The 26,451-nt window shown below is 38.2% G+C and overlaps 1 protein-coding gene across 2 annotated transcripts in view; it reads left to right on the top strand.

Moving 5' to 3' along the window:
* Positions 1-21,099, top strand: part of CUL5 (cullin 5) — a 37,014-nt gene extending 15,915 nt beyond the window's left edge. For both annotated transcript variants that reach the window (XM_063127085.1, XM_063127087.1), the window contains 12 exons: positions 915-1,008; positions 3,038-3,168; positions 3,943-4,050; positions 4,643-4,707; positions 6,957-7,089; positions 8,924-9,055; positions 10,449-10,572; positions 10,770-10,945; positions 11,069-11,230; positions 14,548-14,666; positions 15,757-15,880; positions 18,006-21,099. In XM_063127085.1, the coding sequence (XP_062983155.1) occupies positions 915-1,008; positions 3,038-3,168; positions 3,943-4,050; positions 4,643-4,707; positions 6,957-7,089; positions 8,924-9,055; positions 10,449-10,572; positions 10,770-10,945; positions 11,069-11,230; positions 14,548-14,666; positions 15,757-15,880; positions 18,006-18,200 (1,563 nt within the window). In that variant the 3' untranslated portion in view covers positions 18,201-21,099. The remainder of the gene's footprint in view (positions 1-914; positions 1,009-3,037; positions 3,169-3,942; positions 4,051-4,642; positions 4,708-6,956; positions 7,090-8,923; positions 9,056-10,448; positions 10,573-10,769; positions 10,946-11,068; positions 11,231-14,547; positions 14,667-15,756; positions 15,881-18,005) is intronic.
* Positions 21,100-26,451: the final 5,352 nt, after the last annotated feature.

Here is a 26,451-nt window from a genome sequence, read left to right as displayed (position 1 = left end):
CTATCTATAGATTTAAAAGCTACAGGGTAATGCTATTGTAGAGGGTTTGTCTGTCATTCTAGAGATCTAGGTTCTAGTCCTCACTGTGGATTGTGTATAATTATTTTGAGCTTATTAGAGTAAGTAATATGATTTTGTAGACTTGAGAGTAGAACAAGTGGGACTATTTATGCAGTGCAAACTACTTTGTGCAGTACATACTTGATACAAAACTTGGAAATCTAGGAAACAATTGTATTTGTTATGGATTGCAGAGGTTAACACAACAATTCTAAGCACGTTTGCTCAGAAATAAATGGAATTGAAAATTTAAATACTTGTAGCTTATGTTTGAGTAACCATGAACTGTATGGCTATTGTTTTAACTCTCTCTAGTCAAAATGTGTAGACATAATTACATCTAATATAAGAGACAAATCCTAAATTTGTCTCATATTGGGCAAATGGATTAGTTTCTCATGTGGGAAACTAACTCTATAGATCAGAGCTAGGCAACCTGGTGCTCTCCTGATGTTTTGAACTACAACTCCTATAAGCCCCCAGCCAGCATGGCCAGTAGTCATGGATTATGGGAGTTGTAGTCCAAAAACTAAGCTGCCACTACATAGGTAATAGCCAAATTCAGATGATGGTTTGAGCAAACTCTCCAAACCAGAATTGCAAAGCATTGTATGGTTTGTAGTCCTAGTTTAGTAGATCCATTCAAATTGAAGTTTGGTGGCTTAGGTATAGGAGCAAACTGTGGCTTGATTAAAAGATAAAGTAATTGATTAAATCCTGTTGTGCGCAAGGGAACGAAGGAAGATGCGGGAGAAGGGCTTGTCCCTGATCCTCCAAATCATGGCAAGAGGATCATTGAGTTCAGTTAATAGGTAAAGCAGCACTATCCTAATGGTTACTTTACTACCTTTCAGCTTATGGAATGCTGTGTGAATGCTCTGGTGACATCTTTTAAGGAGACAATTTTAGCGGAATGTCAAGGCATGATCAAACGAAACGAAACAGAAAGTAAGTGAAGGTTAAAAAAATCCCCACTAGATTGGTATGGAAAGAGTAAACATACATTTGATATATATATTTGCTTTGTAAGAAAGGCGCACAAGAAATACGATTTGATGTAGAGCCAGTTAAAAGTTGCTCACTTCCTTATAGATTTTATTACATTTTTTTTGCTATTACTTTTTTCCTGCTCTTCTTCCAAGGAGTTCAGAGTTATTCCTCCCCCGCCCTTATCAAAGTTATTCTTTCACTCCGCCTGCCCTGATCTTCAAAATATAACTGTGAGGTAGGTGATTGGCCCAAAGTCAGCTTAATGGCTGAGTGGATATTGAACCCAATTTCCCCTGCTTCTAGCCCAACACTATGTTACAGTCACTCATTGAAGCTGTTTGAGTACTTGGCTTTGATGTTCGTGAATAAATGTAGCTGGAAGTGAACCCACTTCACCACCATACTCTATTACACACTGCTGCATGTTTTTCTTTGTATTTAATCACCCTTGATCATCTTTGTTGTGCCATTTAGAGAAACGAGTATTTTTTTAAGCCCTGGGAATTCTATTTAGTTATGCATCTTTTTGGTAAAGGTTTATATTGATGACATTTTAGTTTTTAAAAATTATGTTCCATGTGTGGAATTCAGGGGGGAAAAGGACAAACACAACTTTTTTTGTCCAAATCTTTCAATACATAAGGTTACATAATGTATAGAATATAACAGAGAAAATTGAGATCTTTTATGTTTTGAAGAATTTGCTGTTCGTTTAGGATGGATTTCTAGCTTTCAGACTATCAGCATCTGTAGTTAGGCCTAGCAATTCAGAAGGCATCTGACCTTAAAACTATGTTTGGCTCCTTATCCTGACAGCAGCAGTTTGGTACTGGTCCAAAGCTGAATATAGCATGATACGAAACCTTGTACAAGTATAACTTTCACCTCTCAAAGGGAATGAAGCTTTATGGTAACTTGCAACAATAAATTGATTAGTGAACCTAGGCTATTGTGGTGAATTGCACTGCATAGTTCTGTGGAAACTGAGGGAGTTTGGTGCTCTCCCCCCCACCCCCCGGCTCCAGTTTCACCTTTCTCAGATACTCTGTTTGTAAATAAGCCAGTGGATATTTTTATGAAAGTAGTTGGGTATTGTAAGCATTGGTTGTCTTTTGTAGCGTATAATGATATCCCCTGAATAATTTAGTGAATGTTTGCCTTACTGGATTAGCATGTATATATAATAGGGATAAGTGAAGAATTCATTGCATCCCAAATTCTTAGGTCAGCTCTTCTGATCCAGACCTCCTGGACTTTTGTGTGGATCAGAACATAGTTCGCCTGAGGAACTGGAGGTGGGGTGGGGAATTACTCTGTTCTTTACAGTGCAACAATATGTCATAACCTTCCCATGGGCACCTGCAAACTCACTGAGCACATGGCTGCAGTTGTACTTGCTAACTGCTCCAAGCAGCTATAAAAATCTGCAAAAACGGGATGGGATGGACTTGACACTGAAAATTGTAAAAGTGGCACAAACTAGTATTAGATTAATCTGGCCATCCTTAAGATATAATGCCAACTCCCTGCAACCATAGCTTGCAAATCAGAAGCTACCTTTAGATTGCATTCTCCCTCGCCTTCCCTTTTCCCAAAGAATTTCTCCCCTTCTTTTCCTTCCAGAAGTTAACTATGGTCTCATGTTCGTCATCATTTTAATGTCTGGTTTACAAGGATTCTGGTTTGGGTTAATCATGATTTGCACTGGTGTATATGTAATGCAAGGCCATGTTTACTGTTGAAAAAGGAAAGAAGAAATTGGTTCAAGGGGAAGAGAGCATGTATTCCCAAGGTTAGACACCATGATTTGCAAGGAGCCACTACACTGTATAATCTCAAATCAGTGTTCATATTTCCATCAGTAGTTTGTGGAATGGCAGATGGAAGAGCGTGAATGGAACACATTTGCAATTTTATATAAAGCTTCCAAGTTCCTTACAACACACATGAATTGACTGATGGCTTCTTCAACATTTTGTATCTTCAGAGTTGCATTTAATGTTTTCATTGATGGATAAAGTTCCTAATGGAATAGAGCCTATGTTAAAAGATTTGGAAGAACATATTGTTAGTGCTGGATTAGCAGATATGGTAGCGGCTGCTGAAACTATTACTACTGTAAGTTTGTATTTCTTGTCTTTAACTCTTATTTCCTGTTAAAGAGAGCTTTCCAGAAATATCAAGCCTGTTGCAAAACTAAACCTTAAATTTCTGAAATAAATAATGTGAAATTGTTACTAAATATAGTAGGATAATATTACCACCTCCTTAAAATTATCAGTATTTGAAATCTCATGAAATTAAGGATGTAAGCTTTTATTCATTACTGTTATTAAACAGTTAAACCTTTCATTGCTACTTAACATTCGTGTTCAGATTAACTAATGAGATTGACACCAGGCAGGCAGAGTCCCTGGGACTTGGAAATATTAAAAAGCCTGGTGCCATTGGCTCAATAGATGCCCAGCACCAGATGGAATTATAGTTATATTTAACCATACCTTTGCCTTCCAATTTCCATTCAAAGCCAGCACATAGCGTGCCGTTGAGGGCTGTTTGGATTAATGTGAATGAAAGTTAGAAGCCAGGGGCTCATGTGCTACCTCTCTCTGCACGTGCTAATACCTTGCCTGCAATCCTGGCATAATGCCAATTGTAGTTATCAATTTCAAAAGTTTCAATTGGTAATGTGCTTTAAAAAATCTATTGAAGGTATCAGTTTTGAGTTTGGTACCTCTGTTGAAGCTTTACATTAGACTTAAAAGCTTTGGGATAAGTAATTCACAGAAAATCGGTATAGTTTCCCTGTGCTGCTGATTAATGAAGACTTGCTATTTTTCCCTCACAGATTTGGCTTTTTATTTTTTGTTGCTTTGCTTCTTCAATTTTTAGGATTCTGAAAAGTATGTAGAACAATTGCTTACATTATTTAATCGATTTAGCAAGCTGGTTAAAGAAGCTTTTCAAGATGACCCAAGATTTCTTACTGCCAGAGATAAGGTATGTTTCATTTTTTAAAATACTGAGTCTAGAAACTATTGTTGATGCTTATGGAACGTGCATGGTATAAATAAAAAGTATAAAAAAACCACTAGGCATTTGGCTGTCATCTTCAGAGTTTTACATATTGAGATAATTGTAATCATATAATGTTCAGTTAACAATGAGAGTAAAACCGTCACGTATGGAATTCCTCTGATATATTATTACTAGGTCATTGAAGGCAAGCAGCACAATAGTTTTTCTTCTAAATAAACTGAGAATTCTATCCACAATGTAGCTGATTCAGATGGCACGCTGGGCCAATTTGGGGATTGCGAATGTTATATACTATTCCTCTCCTCCCTTCAATCCATGTAGCTTTCCCTCTCCCTTTGCAGTGTTCAGCAATATCTTATTTTATGATGATGTCTGAAGTAGTATAGCTAGCTACCACTACCCTAACATTAAAACAGGGGTGTGAGGAGACCATGAGGGCAATAGGCTTGAACTGGGCCTTTGAAAAGTCAGGGTGAAGATTTGGAACTGCATGTTGTTCTTGAATTTGTTTCAGTGTCAATAGAATTGATCAAATTGTTTCATTTTGTTTTAGGCATATAAAGCAGTTGTTAATGATGCTACCATATTTAAACTTGAATTACCATTGAAACAGAAGGGGTAAGTTATTTGAATACATTCTTGAAATTAATGGCATTCAGTTCAAATTTGATTAGGCGAATTCATTACTTTTTGAATTAATGATTAGCTCTTGTTGAATAAAGTCCTTATTTTCTAAATGCAGGGTGTATTTTTTGTTTTGTAGTCAAAGTTTGGGGGAACTAACAGACTAAAACATATGTATAATAATTGAATCAAATCATATTTCAGACATCTCTATTGAATTAATTTAATGCTGTCTATTAAAAAACCCAAAAACTAAATAAGGACATTTGTCCAGGGTTTTTCTTTTTGCAAGATGTTCATGCTTTGAATATCCATGGAAAAGTTATTCCACAGTTGTTATTAAGCCTAGTTCGCATGTAACACCAACCCATGGTTTGTTGCCTTACGCGGGGTTTGTCTGGCAGACATTTGAACAAACCGTGGTTTATTTTCCTTGAGTTGTTTGTTTCTCTCCTCCTTTGCCTGCTCCCCCATATCCAAACTACCTTTGCAGTACTAGCATGTAAAGAGATTGGGTTTTTGGAATCGCTCTTACCTGCTGCCTCTGTAGCCTGGTGGACCAACCCATGATTCTGGGTTCACGCGTAACAACCCATGGTTTAAACAACCCAACAGCAAACTATGACTGGGTTCGCACAATCACCGCATCCCACGATGATTGTACAAATCTTTGTTAAATAAACCACGGTAGGTTGTGGTGTGTGCCATCCACCTATTTGAATATTTAAGCCATAGCAGCCAGTCACCATGGTTTATCATATGCGATCCCACACCCAGCAAGGGTGGCTTGTGCAAGGATTAAATCAATTTATGCATGAGCCACCCTTGCCATTTGCCCACCACAAAAAGCCACAGCACCCATCATGGCTTGAATATTCAAAATGGTGGCTGACATGTGCTGCAATGCACTGTGGCTTAAATGACAAGCCATGGTAATTAAACCACGGTTTGACGTTATGTGAGAACCAGGTCAGCAAGAGACCTTGTCTACATTCTGTTGTTCTATGAATTTCGAGTCCCATTCTAAAGATCGTAAGAGGCAGACTGATTTATTTTTATATATATTGCTTTTCCCAATTACCTTAGCAAGCACTAGTTACATTGCAAAAGCAATGGTTCATATTAGCACAATGTCAATAGCAGTAGGGCTGGGGCACAGTTGGATGCTATCCACACATTTGAATTCAGGGGTATAGCCTGCCTCATATTAAATTTGAGATTTAAATCATAGTAAAATTAGATGGTGAACTGGCAATATCAGTGCATGAGTGCTTGGGAAGTCACCAATTCAAATCTCGCTAGGTGGCCATAGACAAGCCACTATCAGCCTGAGTACACTTCTACTCCGACCCCATCCCTGCACTATGGAGATAATACCTTATAGGGTGGTTGTAAGAATTACTGTGATTGTGACGTCCTTTGGACACTGATGATGATGAGGGTGATAAATATTATTCCAGTTAAAATTTAATGAAAAGCAATTAAACATAACAGTTTAAACATTCTTGCCCTCTTCTGGCTTCAGTTTTGGGATTCAACTTCAGTCAGGTTACCAGCATTCAGTCCCCTACTATGACCATGGAAGCATCGAACTGATAGAACACTGGTTGAAATTTCTCATCTGGTTTATATACTTGGAAGAGTAAAATTTCTGAATCTTTCATCACAATTTAAATTGCTCTAGATTTGTCCTTTTACCCTAATTTAGATTGTCCTTTTTCAGCTTCTAGATTAAATTAGATCTAGATTAGAAGCTGAAAGAGGACATCTTTAGAGGAGTTCAAGAAGGGTTTCCACTTTGTGTTTATTTATTTTCAGTACAGTCTCTCCAACTTCTCCTTTTTCAGTTAATAGTAGGCTTGCGATTTAAAGCACACACGGATTGTCATGGTTTGGAAGTTGTCCAAATAATTCTTTTAGGCTCTCATGCAAGCATTCATCTCTCATATACGCTGCACTGGTTTTCTGTAGATTTCTGAGTACAGTTTCTTCTGTCAATGTGTTTATACAAATTACTGTGTTCAGTTTTAATTACAGCTGTGAAGTAACATATGAATCCTTAAAATGAAGAAAAAAGCAAATTTAAGTTTTTCAAATAAGCATGAAAAAAATTGCTCTTTTATTGAGGAATCCCCCCCGGAATTTAATTATTAGCAATGACCTGAGTTGTATAATGGTTTGAAACCTAGCATTGGAAGTTGTTCTTTATAATCTTGTGACAACTACTTCTCATGTTCCTTTAGCGTTGGATTGAAAACACAGCCAGAGTCCAAGTGCCCGGAACTACTTGCTAATTATTGTGACATGTTGTTAAGAAAAACACCGCTAAGCAAAAAACTAACCTCTGAAGAAATAGAAGCAAAGCTTAAAGAAGTGGTATGTCCTTATGCTGTGTCTAATTCTTTATTTGGGAGAAATAAATGTTGTGGTTGTGATTTTTCCTTCAATACCTTTCCTCCAATCTGCCTTCAAAAATACCAGGATATACCATATTAATGACAACATTGGATTAATAGGAAAGGGTGGCCAGTCATCATAGAGGTCAGTGCTACACTGGTTCTGTCCTTTAGCTAATTGCCATCTGGAGGCATAGTGTCACAGATTGAGAATACTGTCTACAGACAGTCTAGCTCACTATTATGCACAATTAACAGCACAGTCCTTCACATGTCTAATCAGAAGTAAGTCCTATTGAGTTCAGTGGCCCTTACTCCCAGGACAGTGGATACAGGGTCTTATTTTCTTCATTTGACTTGAAAGGCATGCATGTGTCAGATTCTTTCGTATTGTCAGGATTTAGCTTAACCTTTCCAAATTAGTAGGGTTGCTTTTTGAAATATTTGTTTTAGCAAACCTGACCCACTTCATACTCTATGTACTCTCAACAATTAATGGGTTCTCTCCTCCCTGCACCCACCTTCCAATTGAAAAAAATCCTATTTAACGTAACTATCAGGGGGTCTGACTCATCCCTATTGAAATGAATAGGAAAGTAAAACCATCAAATACCTAAGCTACTTAGGGTCCATTCTGTCCCCAACAACTTCTCAAAATAGGGTAGGGAAAGTAAATTAGTACCTTGCTTCTATCATGTTATACCACTTCAAGAGCACTGGAGTCTTTTTTTTTTTTTTTTTTGTGCTATTGAAGCAGTGTGTATAATGTACAGCATGTACATTCTTATGTATACTCTCCAACTAAGAGATCCATCAGAAAACACTGCAGGGCTCTGCTGGAACCAAGGAATAAATTTTACCTTAAGAGGTTAATTCTGATCCAAGTTAGCTTTATGTTGACACAAGAGTATCTGCTGTCCTCCTGCAAACTTGGAACACTGAGTGGGGGGAAAGCCCCATTAAAGTATTGGAGTACATTGGATCGCTTTGATTTATTGTGAGCCCGATATTCCACCTAGGCACTTTTTGGTTCATTTATCTCCAGGGCTTTTTACAGCCCAGTTAAGATTGCTTTATTGATGGGGTTTGATCATTTTCCCAATCAGATGTCACAAGCCCTGGATCCAACCCATGGTGTGTGTGTGTGTGAGGAGGGGTGGGACGGCTAAATTATACTAACCTGGGCTTCACACCCGTTCCCATCACTAATGAATAATTACAGAGAGACCCTGTTTATCAAGGTTTAGGGCAGCAGACTTAAAATCATGTTTGGCTCCTGTCACCTTTCATGTTAGACAGTTTAAGAGCTAGTGTGGTGTCGTGGTTAGAGTGTTGGACTATAGAAGCTCACTGGGTGATTTTGGGCCAGTCACAAATTTTCAGCTCAACCTACCTCACAGGGTTGTTGTTAGGATAAAATGGAGAGGAGGAGGATTAGGTACACCACCTTGGGTTCCATGGAGGAAAAAAATGTGGGATATAAATGCAATAAATACATACAAAATTTAAGCAGTGCACACTAATATCTGTATATGATTGCATGGTCTTATTGCTAAATTAGATATAGCTGTTGAGAAAAGAGGAAGACGCAGAAGGTTTCAATTAAAAGTGAAATGATGTGTTATTAAAATTATTTGTTCCTCTGTGATGACTAAATAAGGAACATGTTGATATATGTAGTAGTTTCATAGAGCAAGACTGCTCCCAAATGAGATATATTTGGGGGTATGAATTCACCATCTCATGCCTGCTTTGCAGGGACAATATATGCTAACGTTAACCACTGCACTTGTCTAATGCTTTTTTAAAAACAGTTATTGGTACTCAAGTATGTACAGAACAAAGATGTTTTCATGAGATATCACAAAGCTCACTTAACGAGACGTCTTATATTGGATATATCAGCGGACAGTGAAATAGAAGAGAACATGGTGGAATGGCTGAGAGTAAGTATATCAAAACCTGTTGGCTTTTCTCTTGCCCAGAAAGCAGACTCTTGAATTTAAAAAATCACAAATACTGTGGCTTTTTAAATCATGAAGTATTCATGGGCTGCCTCTGCCTCCTAGGATCTTTTCCAGCATTCAGCTAATAGGGCTTGCGTAGTAGAAAGTCTGTCCTAAAAAAAAGCAGGGAGATGTTTAACTTTATATATTGAAAACAAGTAGCCTTGTTTCATAAGACCTATGCATGTGGGTTCACAATAAAACAGGAGCTTGTAGAAGAAGCTGTGGAACTCATATTCACTTAGATTAACATCCTTATGAAGGTGTGACAACCTCCCCCACACACACACACTCACACACATACAGGGCCTGTTCAGACGACAGTTCTGGCTCTGTGGTTAGTGAAACTGGTTCTCTGGGGTTAGCACTAACCACAAGCTGTGGTGTTGTACATAACACTTTAAGCCACAGTTAGAGCCACTAATCCTGCTGCAGACGGTCCGACAGTGTTTAGTGAGTGAGCAGGGTTTAGCAAAACACATCGCACAAGACACCTTAAACCCTCCTGCTTAATCAAAAGCCTTAACCAGTAGGGGTTAAGGTGTCTTTTGAACAGGCCCACACACTTCATCCCTTCCTTCAGGAAATGCGTGGTCACCCTGGAGGTTTCTGTGCTTATGAGGTCTTGGCAGCCAGTCTCCCTGGAGGCTTTCAGGTTTACTCATTTCCTGAAGCAGTGCTTCTTATACTGTATTTTGTAATTGTGCTTTTAACCTGTTGGTTATTTTATTGTGGTTTTAATTTTTGTGAACCGCCCAGAGAGCTTCGGCTATTGGGCGGTATAAAAATGTAATAAATAAATAAAATAAAATAAATAAATAAATAAATAAATAAATAAAGCAATGGCTGGCTACTGATGTCTCAAGGCTGAAGGGCCAAACTCACTTCTGGCCAAACTGTTTGCAAGCAGAAGAAAATAACACCATGGTGGGGGCAGCGGGTGGGGATGAGAAATCCAATCCCAAGTGACATCCAGCTCCCAACAAGAAGTTGACCATCACTGATTTATTTAGTTATGCAGTTCACATAAGTGAAATAATCAGATATGGTGTGTTATATGTGCTGACTTAATCACTGGGTATTGCCAGGTGTAGTAGGTACTAAGGAATACTAACTGGCATTTACTATATTTAAATCTATATGTATACTACGCCAACCACCTTGGGACATTCTGGCTTCCCACATCTGACAAGTCCAATGTAGCTGCTAGGCATGGGTGTGTTGTGCTTTTAACTACAGGTTATAACTTTTGAATTAACTGTTTGAAAAAAACAGGCTATTTACTTCTAGGATCTTGTTGTGCCTAGACCTCACTTGCAATCTCTTTTCACAGGAAGTAGGAATGCCGGCAGATTATGTAAATAAGCTTGCAAGAATGTTCCAGGATATCAAAGTATCTGAAGATTTGAACCAGGCTTTCAAGGAAATGCACAAAAATAATAAACTCGCACTACCAGGTACTCTTCGTTTTTTTTATAAAAAAAAATCTTGTGTTACATGGAGCCAAGCTACTTCCTTAACAGCAGCATGAAATGATGCTGGCATAATTTGTGCTACCTTACCAGAGCCAGTTTTGTTGTTCTGTAGTTATGACTTGAATTCCAATTTATTGTTTCACAATTGTCTGTGGTTTGTTTTTGGGTTTTTTGTACAGCTGATTCTGTGAATATCAAAATTTTAAATGCTGGGGCTTGGTCAAGAAGTTCTGAAAAGGTTTTTGTATCGTTGCCCACGGAATTGGAAGACCTCATTCCTGAGGTTGAAGAGTTCTACAAAAAGAACCACAGTGGCAGGAAGCTTCACTGGCATCACCTTATGTCCAATGGAATTGTATGTTTGCCTGTGTCGGCCTCCTCAGTTTATTTATTTAAATGTATTCTTTGTCTCTGTGTGAACAAGAAATATGTTTGTACTTAAGTACAGTTGGTGAATAATTTTTGTTCCCGTTAACAGATCACGTTTAAGAATGAAGTTGGCCAGTATGACTTGGAGGTAACAACATTTCAGCTGGCTGTGCTTTTCGCATGGAACCAAAGACCCCGAGAGAAGATCAGCTTTGAAAATCTTAAACTGGCAACAGAACTACCCGATGCTGAGCTTAGGAGAACTTTGTGGGTATGTCCCCAGCTCTTTCAACAGCTTTATTATTAGTAATAGTATTGTTGTCATCATCCATCATCATAAATAATAACAGCAACAATTCCATTTCCTATACTGCCAAATAACCGAAGCTCTCTGTGTGGTTTCCGACAATTCATAAAGTAATAAAATACATATAAAAACCCATCATAAAAAATTATATATACTAAATTTAAATGAATTCAGACAGCTAAAACAGTTTCTATAAAATACTAGACCTGTTTAGCTGACTGCCATAAATGCCCCATCATATGCCACTAAATGCCTGGGAGTAGAGGGCAGTCTTAACCTGGCACCGAAAAGATGAGAGTGTTGGTGCTAGGCGGGCCTTAGTGGGGAGCTCATTGCATTGTCTGGAGTCCACCACAGGGTCATGAGAACAAATGTCTAAAAGTTTGGATAGAAACTGAGCACAATTGTAATCCTTTCCTGCTTTTTAAATGGAAACAAAAATCTTTGAAATGTGACACACATAGAGGAGTGGGGAATCTTGACTTTACTGTTTTTGGAAATTGGGATGGTAGTCTTAAAGTGAAGTTACATTTTTTATTATAATGATTCATCACCCATGTTTAAGGGTGCAAATCCTTCCAAGGTGACTTAACAGGTTAAATCAGAATACACTAATAAAATTACAATAACCCAGTCTCAAAACATAGCAAGTAATCAGAATCTTTCCCACAAGTGCATTTGGGATCTGTTGGCCCTGATAGGGGAGGGGACCTTCCGGCTAGAGCAGTCTCTGTGATCGTCATTGCTTGCCTTCCTCACTACCTTGTTCCTAGCCACAAGGTAGTTAATGTGGAATTAAGAAAGAATATCTCTGTTGTGAATGTCACTGAACTTCAAAAATCAACATACTTTAGCCTGATTTTTATATTGCCTTTGTGTAATTAGATTTACTCATGGTATTTCATAAGGTTTTGGTCCAAAGAGCTTATTCTCAGAGCACGGAGGACAATTACAGTGCCCAGAACAGCAAAGAGAAAGTGGTGCAATAATATTTCATCTGTTAGTAGTTAAGCATCATTACAAATTGCAAAATAATGTTGGCTCTGTGTAGCAAGTAGAGTTGGACACCCCTTTCTAGCTCATTTTTTTTCTTTTGGATTGTGGTGGATGAGGGAGTATCTGTTCTGCTCTGGCTCCCATCTATCAGCCAGAGAACTAAGGGCTGCTGGTGTGTGTGTGTGTGTGTGTGTGTGTGTGCGTGCGCGTGCAGGGGGAAGTATTACCTCTTGCTTGAGAATAATTTGATCTTCAAAAATAAATACACCACAATTGCAAATATAAACCGTCTTCAAGAAAACATATACAGACCTCATTTACTTTTCACATTCACTCTGATTCTCTTTTCTATATATTTAATTTCTTCAAGTTGCACATGTAGAAGCTAATTGTTTTTGACATATTCTGAATATTGTGCAGTGTTTTTCATCCCAAATTGGTATTGATTGCACTGGATAATCTGATAGACGAGAGAATGAGAAACACTGACCAAGCCTCATTTCACTAAAATTTCACGCAATTGTTGTCTTAATTTTTTTTATAAATATTAAATTCATAAATTCTTACAAACATGCTATTGAAGTATTTGAAGTGTGTTTGTCCATCTAGCTCAGTATAGTCAACTCTGACTGGCAGCATCTCCCTAGCGTCTCAGGCAGTGGTCTTCTCCATTGCCTTTTACCTAATATTTTTAACTGGACGTGGCAGGGATTGAATCTGGGAAGTTCTGAATGCAAAATAGGTGCTCTACGACTGAGCTGTTGTTGTTTCAAATACATTGTTCTAACTACAAAAGTCATATAATACCAAATAAAAAGTTAAGGATATATATATATATATAATAGAGCAATCATGTTTAATGTACAAAAATAAAATAAAGGTTAACAATAATATTGCATTAAAAGTACAACCTCAAATTGCACAAGAACAAATATCTAGCAGGAACTACGTGAAGTAAAAAGGCCAAACGCGTTTCAACACAAGGTCTTCATCAGTGGCCAGTGCGGGCTGCTGTATGCTCCCTGGAGACTTAATTGGGCTGACTTTATAATTCCCACAGTGTCACTCCCATTTGAAAATAATGCAGGCCCTCAGCCTCCTCAAACTGCCTGAGGCCCTGCATTATTTTCAAATGGGAGTGACATCTTCTACCACATAACTGTGGGAATTATAAAGTCAGCCCAATTAAGTCTCCAGGGAGCATACAGCAGCCCGCATTGGCCACTGATGAAGACCTTGTGTTGAAACATGTTTGGCCTTTTTACTTCACGTTGTTCCTGTTAGATATTTGTTCTTGCGCAATTTGAGGTTGCACTTTTAATGCAATATTATTGTTAACCTTTATTTTATTTTTGTACATTAAACATTGTTCTATTGTATATATGTGTGTGTGTGTGTGTGTATGTCCGTCTGTCTGTCTGTCTATATATCCTTAACTTTTTGTTTAGTATTATATGGTTGTTTGTTAAGGACTTCACCTTTTCTTGCGTTTGCTAACTACAAAAGTCTTCAGTAGTGAGATGCATTATGGCAGTGGTCCCTACATTCAAAGAGGTAAAATTCAGATAAGTCGATCGATTTTCTCAAATTGGACAGTTGTATCTCCCACAAAGCAATTCAGAGAAAGCACTATCCACTTTACTTAAGTGTAGAATCACATCCTATGTTCATCTCAAAAGAAACCATAGTTCAGCATGATAAGGAAGAGCTGCATCAAGCCTTAGGATCACACACTCCTGCCTCCCATCTTCTCCTCTTCACAAAGCCGCAAGGCAGAGTTTAGAAAACTTTGTTTCTGCTTTTGCTTAACTGCAGCTTGTTGTTTTGTCCAAACCAACAAACTGTGGTTAACATTAACTATGGTTTGCTTGTTTAAACAAATCATAGCTAACATTAAACATAAGGGGGGGTTGTGCTGGAAGAAGAGGGGGACGTACATGAGCCTAAAGCTTGCGGTGGCTTCTTCCCCACCTGCTAAATGATTGTTTAGCTAAACCATAGTTTAATGTGATGTTCGAATACAGCCTTCCTCTTCCCATTTTTGAGGTTGTTGTAAAAGAGAATTAAGGACAGATTTATCAACTTTGGAAAACAAAGTTAGCATCTGCTTTATATCTTACAGAAACGTGTGATACGGTTTTAACCTTTACAGCTGGTTAAAACAAAGACACTTGAGTTTATAATATAGGAAATAGTTGGTAAAGCACATTGTTAACAAAATATGTTTGTCTAAATTTTATCTAACTACTTGTTTTCATGGGCTTTTGTCCTTTTCTCTTCTACAGTCTCTTGTAGCATTTCCAAAGTTGAAACGTCAGGTTTTGTTATATGAACCTCAAGTCAATTCACCCAAAGACTTTACAGAAGGAACCCTCTTCTCAGTGAACCAGGAGTTCAGCTTAATGTAAGATGTAGCATTGATTTATTCCCTAAATATTTTATAGCAAACGAGACAAATTTAAACATTTCATAGTCCAACTATTCTTAAAGTTAGCTTCTGAGAGATTCAGAGTAAAATTTACATGCCTGACATGTTTGCGTTAAACTGTTTTCTATTATAATTAAGAGTAAATGTTTTAGTACTTGACTCATCATGTATGAATGTTGTTATTTATTATATTCCACTTATAATTTCAGAAATCCAAATGTTCTTGATGTTTTTCATGATTTTCTTGTCAAAAATATTTTACTAAATCCTTTCTTGAGGTTAGCAGTTAAAATTAAATACCCTTTGGATTCTTCTTTAAAAATGAACTTGCACATACCCTTACATTAGAGCTTCTTTTGTAAATTACAATTGATTTTGCTTATTTGTTCCTTGCTAGTGAATTGCCCTTGCAAGTATTGTGCTTTTGCAAAACGGAGTGCACATAATCTAGAGCAGATCTATAGAACAAGTAGCCCATGTGATGTCTGTGGCCCTCTTCATCAGCACTTTCATCCCTTGAGAACTCATTGGCCGTGTTTAGAAGACACCTTAAACCACGGCTTTAACCACTGTGGTTAAGTGCCATGTGAGTTGGTGTTGGATAGTGGCTAAGAGATTAAACTATGAATCAGGAAGTCCTCTGTTTTGAATTTCAGTTCTGCCATGAACTCACTATAGATAACCATAGGCATGCCACACCCCTTCAGGCCTAGGCCTCACAATCCATTTTTATTTATATTATTTATACGCTGCCTTATGATGAAAAAACTCTGGTCGGCTTATAATATCAACAGTATGAGAATAATATCAGCAATTAACAGACTTAAAAACAATTAAAAGCCTGGCAGAATTAAAATACCTTAGCAGACGGCCTAAAAACCATCGAAGGCTAGGGTTCAAAAGGTGCAGACACAGTTCCGAGTGTCTCTAATTAAAGGTCCTTGGGAATTAAGGCTTGGAATTAACTTTGAGTTCTTGAAGAGCTTCTGCCAACTAGGACTAGGCAGTATACAGTAGGATTACATTTTGTATGTTTTTTGCTTCATCTCATGTTTGATTATTTCAGAAAAAATGCTAAAGTTCAAAAGAGAGGTAAGATAAACCTAATTGGTAGACTGCAGCTAACCACAGAAAGAATGCGAGAAGAGGAAAATGAAGGGATAGTCCAATTAAGAATATTACGAACCCAGGTATGTTAACAAGCCGCTGTAACTTACTGACTTTGTTTGATGCTGTTTCCTAACTGTTGCTTCTATTTTTAAAGCAACTACAACTTAATAGATATGGTCAGTGGGTATTCTCTTGAAAAGCCTAGAGTGCCTCAATGCCTGACAGCTTGATTCCCCCCACCCCCGTTCCTTCACAGTGTATCTAATTAAATGACAAGTAGAACTGACATTGTAAGGATGTGGAGTTTCATATTTAACTGCATGACTTTGTGATCAAAAGGGCTCCACAATGCACGCAGGGGGAAATTAGTTTTGCACTGACTTACAAGGGCACAAATCTCAGAGGGGCAACATCAAAGAGGGTCCAAGCAAATTTCAGTACATACTGCATAGGAAAAGAAGAGTGTTTCAAAGCTGCCCTGGACTAATTATGACCAGGACTGTGTGTGATTCGATTCCAAGGGAACACAAACTGTGATGTTGGGTGCTGAGTTTCGCTTCTTGAGAACCTCTGGTTTGATGCTAATAATATTTGAAAATGAAACATCTTGCTTTTATGGTTGCCAAGATATGCTTGAAAGTGTGCAGTCAATGCTTGTTTCAGAAGCTGGAGGGGAGTGGTTGATAAGACTTTTCAATGGTTTCAGGTGAGGCTCCATTGTCATTCTTCACTCTCCTCCCTCTGCCCTCACCCTCCCATTACGAAGAAAACCAGAATAAAATATATAAAACGAGAGAGTATGCAAACTGGTCCAATGTATATATAACTTGGGCAGGTTGCAGTGTTTGGATTGCTTGGATTCAGAATGATTTTCTTTTAGCATAGAGTATTCACAGCTCTGATCTGTGTAGTGAGTTGCAGACTCTGGCTATGGGAATGTGTACCCACTGCTGCCCAAATGACCAACGAATATGTGCGTTTCTTAATTTCTGTAATCCTGTCTTAAATTTCTGTTGTTTCCTGATACTTGTAAACCTCCGGGCTTCATGTGGTGCTTGAGTCCCTTTCCCCTCAGTTCATAGGAGCTTACAGGATGAACTTCTGAACCAGCTCAACAGCAATAAGCTTATTTCCATCCTTATCAACTGAAAATTCTTATATTGTTATAACATATATACTTAGAGAGGCCATGACCCTGTTCAGATGAAATGCTAAGCCACAGTGGTTAAGCATTTTGAGCTAAACATTATGGCTTGGCGTGTCATGTGAACCATTCCTAACCATGGTGGCTACGTAGCCACGGTTTAAACACATTAACCATATCCTGCAAAAGGGTTAGCGGCTTAACCATGGCTTAGCATGTTGTCTGAACATGCCCTATATATCAAAGAAAAATTGCCCTCTGCTCCCCTCAGTGCTGTTTTGTAAAATTAATAGGCATTCATAATAGAAGAATTTAAACTATTCCCCCACCTCCAATTTGGCATTCATTAGTGATTGCAGCATTTTGTGCAGTTCTTTCCACATGGGCAAAAAAAGACTCCTCCCCTGTGGGTGGCTGTGATTGTGGGCTAGCACATCCTGCAGGCAATGGGCTGTATCTAAGTCGACAGAAGCACCAATTTAAATTACATTGTACTACTGTAAGGGACCTTTACTGCAACGTCAATATTATTATTATTATTATTTATTTATTTATATAGCACCATCAATGTACATAGTGCTGTACAGAGTAAAACAGTAAATAGCAAGGCCCTGCCGCATAGGCTTACAATCTAATAGCATTACTTGGTGTGATGGATTTCCCCAGAAAATCTGTTGTGCCAGCTATTGCTATTGCACTAGAGGTCCCCTGCACTAGTGAAACATAATTTACGTTAGCAGTCATGTTGACTTGTATACTGCCCTATGACTGGCATCCCTGAATCTGATGTCATCTGCACGATTGCTGACTATGTTGCTAAAGCAACCCGCATGGCTGCTTTAACAACGTCATTGGGAAGTATTTATTATTTAAACCTTTTCAGTTATTAAAACAGGTGATTCTAGTTTTCGAAACATTAATGCCCTGGCATTAAAATACAAACTTGAGGCTTGTGAAATTGGCCGTATGACTTCTCTGCCAGCCAGTTAAATGGATTCACTTTACTGGTCTTGTACAATGTATATCCACAGTGCTTTTCCTTTCCTTTTTCTTTGCTTTAGGAGGCTATCATCCAAATAATGAAAATGAGGAAGAAAATTACTAACGCTCAGCTTCAGACTGAACTAGTTGAGATATTAAAAAACATGTTCTTGCCACAGAAGAAAATGATAAAAGAGCAGATAGAATGGCTTATAGAACACAAATATATCAGAAGAGATGAATCAGATATCAACACTTTTATATACATGGCATAGCTTGAAGACTATTCCTGGAAGACACCAAGAAATGTGCATTGAAGGTGGTTTTGGCAGACAGAACTACAAGAAAAGGGACTGAGCTGAAAAAGGACTTGACTTGCATTACATACTCGAATCCCTGCCTTACCTTACCAGAGGACTTTGTTTTGCCAACCTTTTTTTGAGCTAGCATGATGGTATTCCCTTCATCTTGCACATGTTTTTAACAGCATGCTGTTTTTGTGGGGAAACTTTGCATTCATGGAGAGCCCATTGTGAGATTTTTTTTTAAATTTGATTTGCACCCACCTGGGAGAGAACAAATTTGGGGGGTGGTGGTTAGATGAACAGTACTTGCACAAGGAAAAACCTTCAAATACTCATGCACTGAGGAACTGCTGTTAGTTTTCACATTAAAACATAAAGCAAATAGGACTAGATGTAGCACTTCACACTTTGCGTTTTTGGCTAAGTATACTGTCCTCCTTTTGATCTCTTTTCATGTGTAATATTTGAGCAAGACACAAATACATCACAGCTGAAGATATATATTTATCTGTTGGCTCAAGCAAGTGCTTCAGTATAACAACTGGATTTTGGATACTGAGACACAAGCGATGTTAAACAGGATCTATTGAATTTGTCACTTTTCTTTACAAAGCTTGGGTAATCATTTGTTTGTTGGACAGGTGGTTTGTTTCAGTCCCCTCCTTTTTTCAAAGAGGTGGTGGCTTCACCTTTAAGAACTGTGTTTCATGGATGGGTCTGTTTATGGTGAAACAAAATTAAATATTAAGTGTATTTCTTTGTACATTTAATATTTGTATTCACTGTTTTAGTATGCTTGCATAAATCTGAATGCATTAAACATAGCCAGTGGAAAACGTCCCCAAAATAGAAATTAACATTTTGACAATCCCTATATATTCCTTCCTTTGATTATTTATTTGAAAATATCTAATGTTACATTTTTAAATACAATTCTACTCTGGAAAAAAAAAATCAACCCAAATGTGTGGAAGATGACAATTCTTTGTCCTACTAGACCAGCTCCATATGAATATGTTGACAGATGAACACAGATTGTAACAGGTTGTCTGACTATTCCACCAAAAACTGCTGCTGCTGCCAACCTCTGGTGGAACGTGCCCATTTCTTTCCCTTGATAAAAACATGCCTCAGACTTAAAGAAGCAAAGGAACACACAATAAGGCTTTGGGGTAAAGTCTATTTTACTGAGGGCAATGAAACTGCCACATCACAAATTAAAATGAATGCTAATGAAAGTCTCCTTCACCCTTTTCTAAGTAACTGCTGAGTTACTACTGCGTCCAGCTGTTCTGAAATGTCTATCATGAGCTCAATTCCTGTTGCTGACCACAGTACTACCAATGCAAAAAAAGTTACCTAATAGATACAAGGCTATTCAGTTTTTATTGTTCCCTATTGCTGCTTTTACGTATGAGACAGCAACTCTGCAAAACTACCTTTGAAATTGTACCAGCTCACATTAGTAATCTTGTCCTCTGGCAGTTAGTGGTTATGCATAATAGTTCTTTCTATTGCTGCTTATTGGTTTAAAAGTGAGATCGAAGCAGACTTTTATGTGAGCAGAGTGGATTTGGTAAGGATAGTTGTATTTCACATATAATAGGGCTCCAAACGTTTACTGCCTGTGCACACACAGAGGCTGGTAACTGTGCCCTTTAGCAAACTTAATATACCGGTTCCAAAATATAATGCTGTGAGAGTGGGGTGGGGGAACTATGCGTGCTGTGATGTGCCAGAGAACAACAAATGTCCATGGATGTACAAAAGGCAGGTGAATGAAATAGTGCAGTGATTAAAAATCTCACTTTCTGTATTTATGTGCATTTTCTATTTCTTATAGTACAGAGGATAATATTTTTAAATTGTTCACTTCAAAGTTAGCATAGGATTACTGATATTCATCCTCAGAATCTTATGGATAAGAGATTAAAAAAAGTTTTACATAATTATCAAGCACTCAATATATGTTAAAGGAAAGAAAAATAAAATGGATTCCCCAGAGGTCTCTTGTATATGCTGCAAGAATTCCAGAACTCTGTATTTGATTTCTATGTTTAGGTAAAAATGGGTAGGAAAAAAGCAAAAGATTTTTTTTTTTTAAAAAAAAATGTACATATTTCTCAAATACTTTGATATAGTGTTTTTGAACTGTATGCTTCCCATTAATTCTGTCGTGGAGGGAGTAAGGCATGATATTAAATACCAAACCAGCTCTAAACTTCATATTTAATTTCTTGGTATTGTTCAAACACTAGCAGTCTGACTGTCAGAGTGGCTCCTTTTCCGTTCCTAGCACTGCAAATACTTTTGATGATTGGAATTCGCAGTCAGACTCTAAATGGCTGCTCATGGACTTCATTCATACTTTTCAGAACTCCTCTCCCTCTACCCTACTAGTCCCTTGTGCCCCCTGAAAAGAGAGGTGTCCAATGCAGCACAAGGGGCTGCACTTCAAAGGGGAAATTGCCAAAACCCCACGCACATGTGGAAGCACTTTAGGAGCACACATGGGGCTGTTTGGATCTTGCCAATACATCTATGTTGTCCATTTACATACGAGGAAAATACTAAGTGCTCATTGTGTCTCCATCTCTTATGATTATTTCACACATAAATTACCTACATGTGTTTAGGACCAGGGAAATTATAATGGACAACGTGCCTATATCATGGTTCAGGTTCCCCCCCCCTTTTTTGTGTATATTGGAACAGGATGTCATGTAAAACACTGAATCTGAAAATCACACCAGCAATTTCCTTACAGCTGCAGAAACACATTTAGCATCCTTTGTCAGGACACTTTCACCAAGATGCCCTTAAGGCTAAGGTTATCAGGAACAGAGAAATATACTGGACTGAAAACGTATGCGGAAATACGAAAACATCCAGATCTAAAAGTAAATGGAATTATCATTCATTGCAATATGGCAACATAGCACTTTAAAATCTGTTTTTTAGCTTTGGATATTTTTCTCCAAAGATCTAACATAAAGAGGTGCTGCATCTGAAAAAAAAATGTTGCCACAAGCGCTGCCATTGTGGTTTGTATTAAGTAATACTCTATATGTGAAAAATAATGCAGGTTGCATTGATTTTAAGCATAGTTATGAAAATGCTTTGTCACAATGAAGTTCACACTTGATTTTGAAGTCTTCCATATATATTTTTTTTCTTTATCTCACTGGTGTCCCTTGTTTTCTAACTATTCATTTGTTAAAACCTGTTCTTGTTGGAGCATAAGTGTAGTTAAACTTAAGTTTTAATGGTGGCTTTTTCCCTTTTGAAAAACAATATGGTCGAAGTGGTCAAACACTTTTGATTTATTTGCAAAAAAAAAAAACCTGTACGAATTTTAAAAATACAGCTGAGAGAAATATTTGATAGCTTCGTGGAATTATTTGGAATCCTAGGTGCAAAACCATTTTCTATTTTCATGGAACTGGCTGGGATCTACCTTTGTAAATTCACGGTCCTATTTGTGAAATAAAACAGTACTGGAGAGCTTTCCTGTTAATAGACTATATGTAGCCTGGAGTGCAGCACAAACTTGAGTTTCCTAGGTTGTGATATCTATCTACATATGGTTATTTACAGTTTTGAATGTGTGCCACTACATACTGAGATAATGCTGTACAATTTTGACTGGTAGCAGTTTTTTCTTGTATGGCAGTCTGGCTGAACTATTTTGATGTACTGCTTTTTGAATTTTATTTTTTAAGTTGTATAATTTATTTTCTTGCGAAATAAAAATGTAATATAAAAAAATCAAAATATCAAAACATTTTTGGTGTTCTCTCCAGAACGTTTCATAAATGGGAATGAAACACAAGAATCCCAAGACGTAAGGTTTGTTGTAAAGTCCAAGAACTGAAGACAAGAATGTGAATTTTTACCTGCACTGAAAGTCACATCAAGTCCGTTCCATAGGACCCCGAGATCTCAGCTGTATGCATGGTGCATGCATTTATCTTGGATAATGACTGTTATATGCCTCCTGTTTTGACAATTGTAGATGCTATATAAATAAACTGGAGAGATTAGAATATAATGGAGCATCCTACAAAACTTCCCCAGATGCAGCTCTGAAATTTGACAGATCCAGAGGCAATTCAGAATTCTAGATCAAAGCCCTGAATTCTCATTTGGTCCTTCAAATGCTGCTGAGGTTTGGAAGAATCCATGGTGGTGTACTTATCCTCTCTGTCTTGAAGTTGACGGGAGCTACAGCGTAAGAACTTAGGAAGAGCCAAGCTGGATCAGACGAAGGATTCATCTAGCCCAGCGTTCTATTCATACAGTAGCCAAGCAACCATTGACTGGGAACCCACAAGCCAGAGACCAGTGCAACAGCACATCCCACCAATGTTCCCCAGCAAATGGTATACATACTGCCTCTGATATTGAAGGTAACACATAGCCATCAGGACTAGTAGCAATTTAGCTTTCTGATAGCGTTATTGATGATTCTTCCAAAACTTCATGTTGGGAAGATCTCCATGTCCAGACCTCTCAATGTTGGAAGTTCTTTATGTAAGAGATCTTCCAACAATGAAACTAAAGCAGTCTCCAAATCTGGGTCAGACACCCATGTGAAATGAGTCAAGAAATTTCATGCCCCTCTAGTTGTAATACATTTTTACAGCCATCCACTCCACGTTGACAAAAGCAGTATATTAGAGAGTTGCTGAAAATACTTTTAAAAAAAACCCCAACCCTCATGCATCACAAACCTATCTTTTAAAGCTCAGCTAAAAACTTTCCTTTTTCCTAAAGCTTTTAAAACTTGATTTTGTTCTGACTTTTATACTGTTAGTTTTACTCTACCCTGTGCCTGTTTGGTGCATTCTTTCCCCCTCCTTATTGATTTATTATGATTTTATTAGAATTCAAGCCTATGCGGCAGGGTTTTGCTATTTTTTGTTTTACTCTGTACAGTACCATGTACATTGATGGCGCTATATAAATAAATAAATAATAAATAATAATAATGGTTCTTTTCAATTTAAACTTTTGGTATATGAGTTGGATAATTTTGTATTACTGTGTATATGTGAATGAAGTAATTTTTTAAATGGTTTTGCTTCCCTGGACATCATTAAAGTAGCTCCTTAGGTCATGGATATAGTGTACAGTATATGGAAGTGCTTTAATATAGGAATATATCATGCTTGAAGCAGTCTTAATTTAGCTGTTTTTCTTTACTATGTTCTTACAAGTTTGCTAAAACCGCCCAGAGAGCTTTGGCTATGGGGCAGTGTATAAATGTAATAAATAATAGTAATAATAATAACAACAACAGCAATAACATTTACATAGCTCTAACCACACTAAGCTAGGGTCATACAAAGCATTTTGGTTTTAATTACCTAATCCTTAAAAAAAAAAATCCAAAAAATTGGTGCTAGCCAAGACTACTGAAGTGTGTGAGTTCAATATAAATTGTGCAGGATTAGATAATATATTTTTGGATTTCATGTCTCTGTACTTCAATATGTTAAACTTTGATAGAATTTAAACAGTCAGAAACTTGGTCAAAATGGCATTATGATTGAAAAAGAAGCTCTTTTGTTATACCTATTCTCTGTTAAATTACTTCTTCTCTTGCCTTTGAAGAGACTTTTTAAAACTTTTCTCCATGAAGACACATAACTCTGGAACATGTGAACCCAGATAGCCTGTATCTATCTGGCCACATATAAAGAGGGATTCTTCAGTACTGTATAATTGCAATTAGTCCCCTAACATACCTCGGACCAAGACATGATAGAGAAGATGTAGATTGCAATGTTTAAAGTATTTGTTGTGAAGTAGGAGTTGCTGCATCTGGGAAGGGATAGTGAAGGCTGGATAACAATTCCATTAGTAGAATGCAAATTCAAAGACAACTATCTCACTTTCTGAAAATGTTAACCTCTGGAATAGCTTCGACAGGGCTGAATTAGATCCATCCTTTGGGTTTGTTGTTCACTGGGGTGTCATTTCAAATTCTGTCAGATGTTGTGTTATGGCAATATTGTCTCCCCCTCATAAACAGTTCTATTCTCAATGCTTTCTTATGTAATTTCTTGTACACCTCACTGTGGATAAACCATTATAGGCCTGTTCAGAAGACAGCGTTAGTTAAGGCTTTTGGTTAAGCAGCAGGGTTTAAGGTGTCTGAGCCGCTCACTCAGGGTTAGCGGCTGTAACAGTGGCTTAAAGTGTTTTGTGAGACAGCATGGCTTGTGGTTAGTGCTAACTCCAGAGAACCACAGTTTCGCTAACCACGGACCCTGAAGTGTCATCTGAATGGGCCTGATTTCATATATCTGTAAGGTGAAAAAAGCCAAGATGATGCCCAATGCTAAGCAATGAGGCACACTTGTCTCTTGACAAAAATGGCATCTGTTCCCTTGCGCATACAAAAAGGGTGTTTCCCTAAATGCCACCCAGCTCTGTGACTAAAATCTGTGTACAGCAGATAACTCTGCTCCTTAGCATGTTCTGGTCACCAGGCTACGCTTACATTGGAAAGAGGCCCTAGCTCAGCCCAGGGCTCCAAAACCTCTTTCCACTTGAGAGTGAATTCAGGGGCCACATTCCAGGGTCAAAAGCAAATTATACCCAACCCCCCAAATACCAGTAGATTGTAGCTTAAAGCTCTTACTGCCAGTAACTAAGGTTTAGAAGAGGTTCCAACCTTTAAGAATGAGGACAAACTGCTCAAGGGCTGGGAAATCATCAAACAATCTGTGTTTTAGACCAGGTGATTTGGCCCCTGGGCCTGAGGTTTTTTTTTTTATATGCCTCCCTCAGTGGTAGAATCCTAATTTAATCCTAATTTTAAAGAGACGGCTGGGAAAAAATCCCTTCATGAGACCTTAGAGAGTTGCTGCCAGAAAAAGATGATACTGGGCTAGATAGACCCATGGCCTGAGTTGGCATTAGTCCATCTCTCTCATATGACTCTTAATAACATAACTTTGTTTGGAGCAATAGCCATTTCTTCCCTGCTTTCTGAGACAGGAAGTGCTAGGGCATTCTGAACTACCTAAAAGGTATAAAGAAACCCACTGCAGGGAGCAAATTGGACCAGACAAACTCCAGGACAATAAAACCATAAAAGCAGCCCAAAATAAATCTAGTTGTTACACTCAGACAAATTTGTAAATCCATTCCAAATTCGAAGTTGTTTTTAAAGAAAGGCTGCAAAGTTTTATTTATTTATTTATTTATTTATTTATTGCACTTATATACCGCTCCCATAGCCAGGGCTCTCTGGGCGGTTTACAGAAAGTTGTGCATGTTTGTGCAGGAGGAAATTTTATAGAACTCAGTGAGGCATCTGAGTAAGCATCTTTCTCTACACCTATAGAATCTACAGGATAGGGGTGAAAGTCACACAGTGCTGTCTCAGTTCTTGTGCTTGTTTATTTGTATTGTTTTATTTTAACCCATTTTATTATTTTACATAAGTGTGTGTGTTTTATAGATATACATGATATACTTTTATACATCAAGTTTTAACTGATACCATCCAGAGAACTCCGGTTATGAGATGGTCTAAAAGTGAAACGAGGGCGCAATCCTTTGCATGTTCAGACAGAAATAAGTCCTACAACTCCAAGGATCCCCCAGCCATATTGGGAGATATCGGACTATTTCTGCCTAAAGATTCATAGGATTACGCCTTAAATAAACGTATTCAGGCTTTTATTTCCCCGAGACTTCTCCGACCTCCCCTTTTTTTGAAAGCGAAAACCTGCTTTACACATTTGTGGTGGTGGGGAGCAACACTATGTGCTCTTTCTCCAAACCGGTGAGGAATGGGCACTATCCCTATCCCAGTGTTCGATAGCTATCTCTTCATTCACACGTTACTTCTATACACCCGTGTCAACGAAAACGGCAAACATCCCCCGACTAACCACCTCCCTTCTCGCTAAGCTGAGTCTCGCTTGCCCTCCTCCCCCCGCCCGAGCGTCTAGGTTTCTCGTGCACCTCTCCAATAGGATCGCTCACTCATGTCCACGCCCCGCCTCTCCGAGTTGCCATTGGTCGGCTCTTTCATTGCCGCGCCCCCTTCTCGCCCGACTCCAATAGCGCTGCTCTCGGGTCGCCGCGCCCCTTTCTCCTCGGTCCTGTGGGATTGGAGGGCGGGAATTGGAACGACGGCTCGGTCGCCCCTCGGCTTCTATTGGCTGGATTGGGTGGGCGGCAGGGGTGGGTGGGCCTAGGC

Source organism: Elgaria multicarinata, chromosome 5, assembly GCF_023053635.1.
Source record: "Elgaria multicarinata webbii isolate HBS135686 ecotype San Diego chromosome 5, rElgMul1.1.pri, whole genome shotgun sequence".
In the NCBI taxonomy this organism is placed as follows: domain Eukaryota; kingdom Metazoa; phylum Chordata; class Lepidosauria; order Squamata; family Anguidae; genus Elgaria; species Elgaria multicarinata.
The sequence above is the reverse complement of the archived record's forward strand: the minus strand, read 5'-3'. Positions and strand labels throughout refer to the sequence as shown.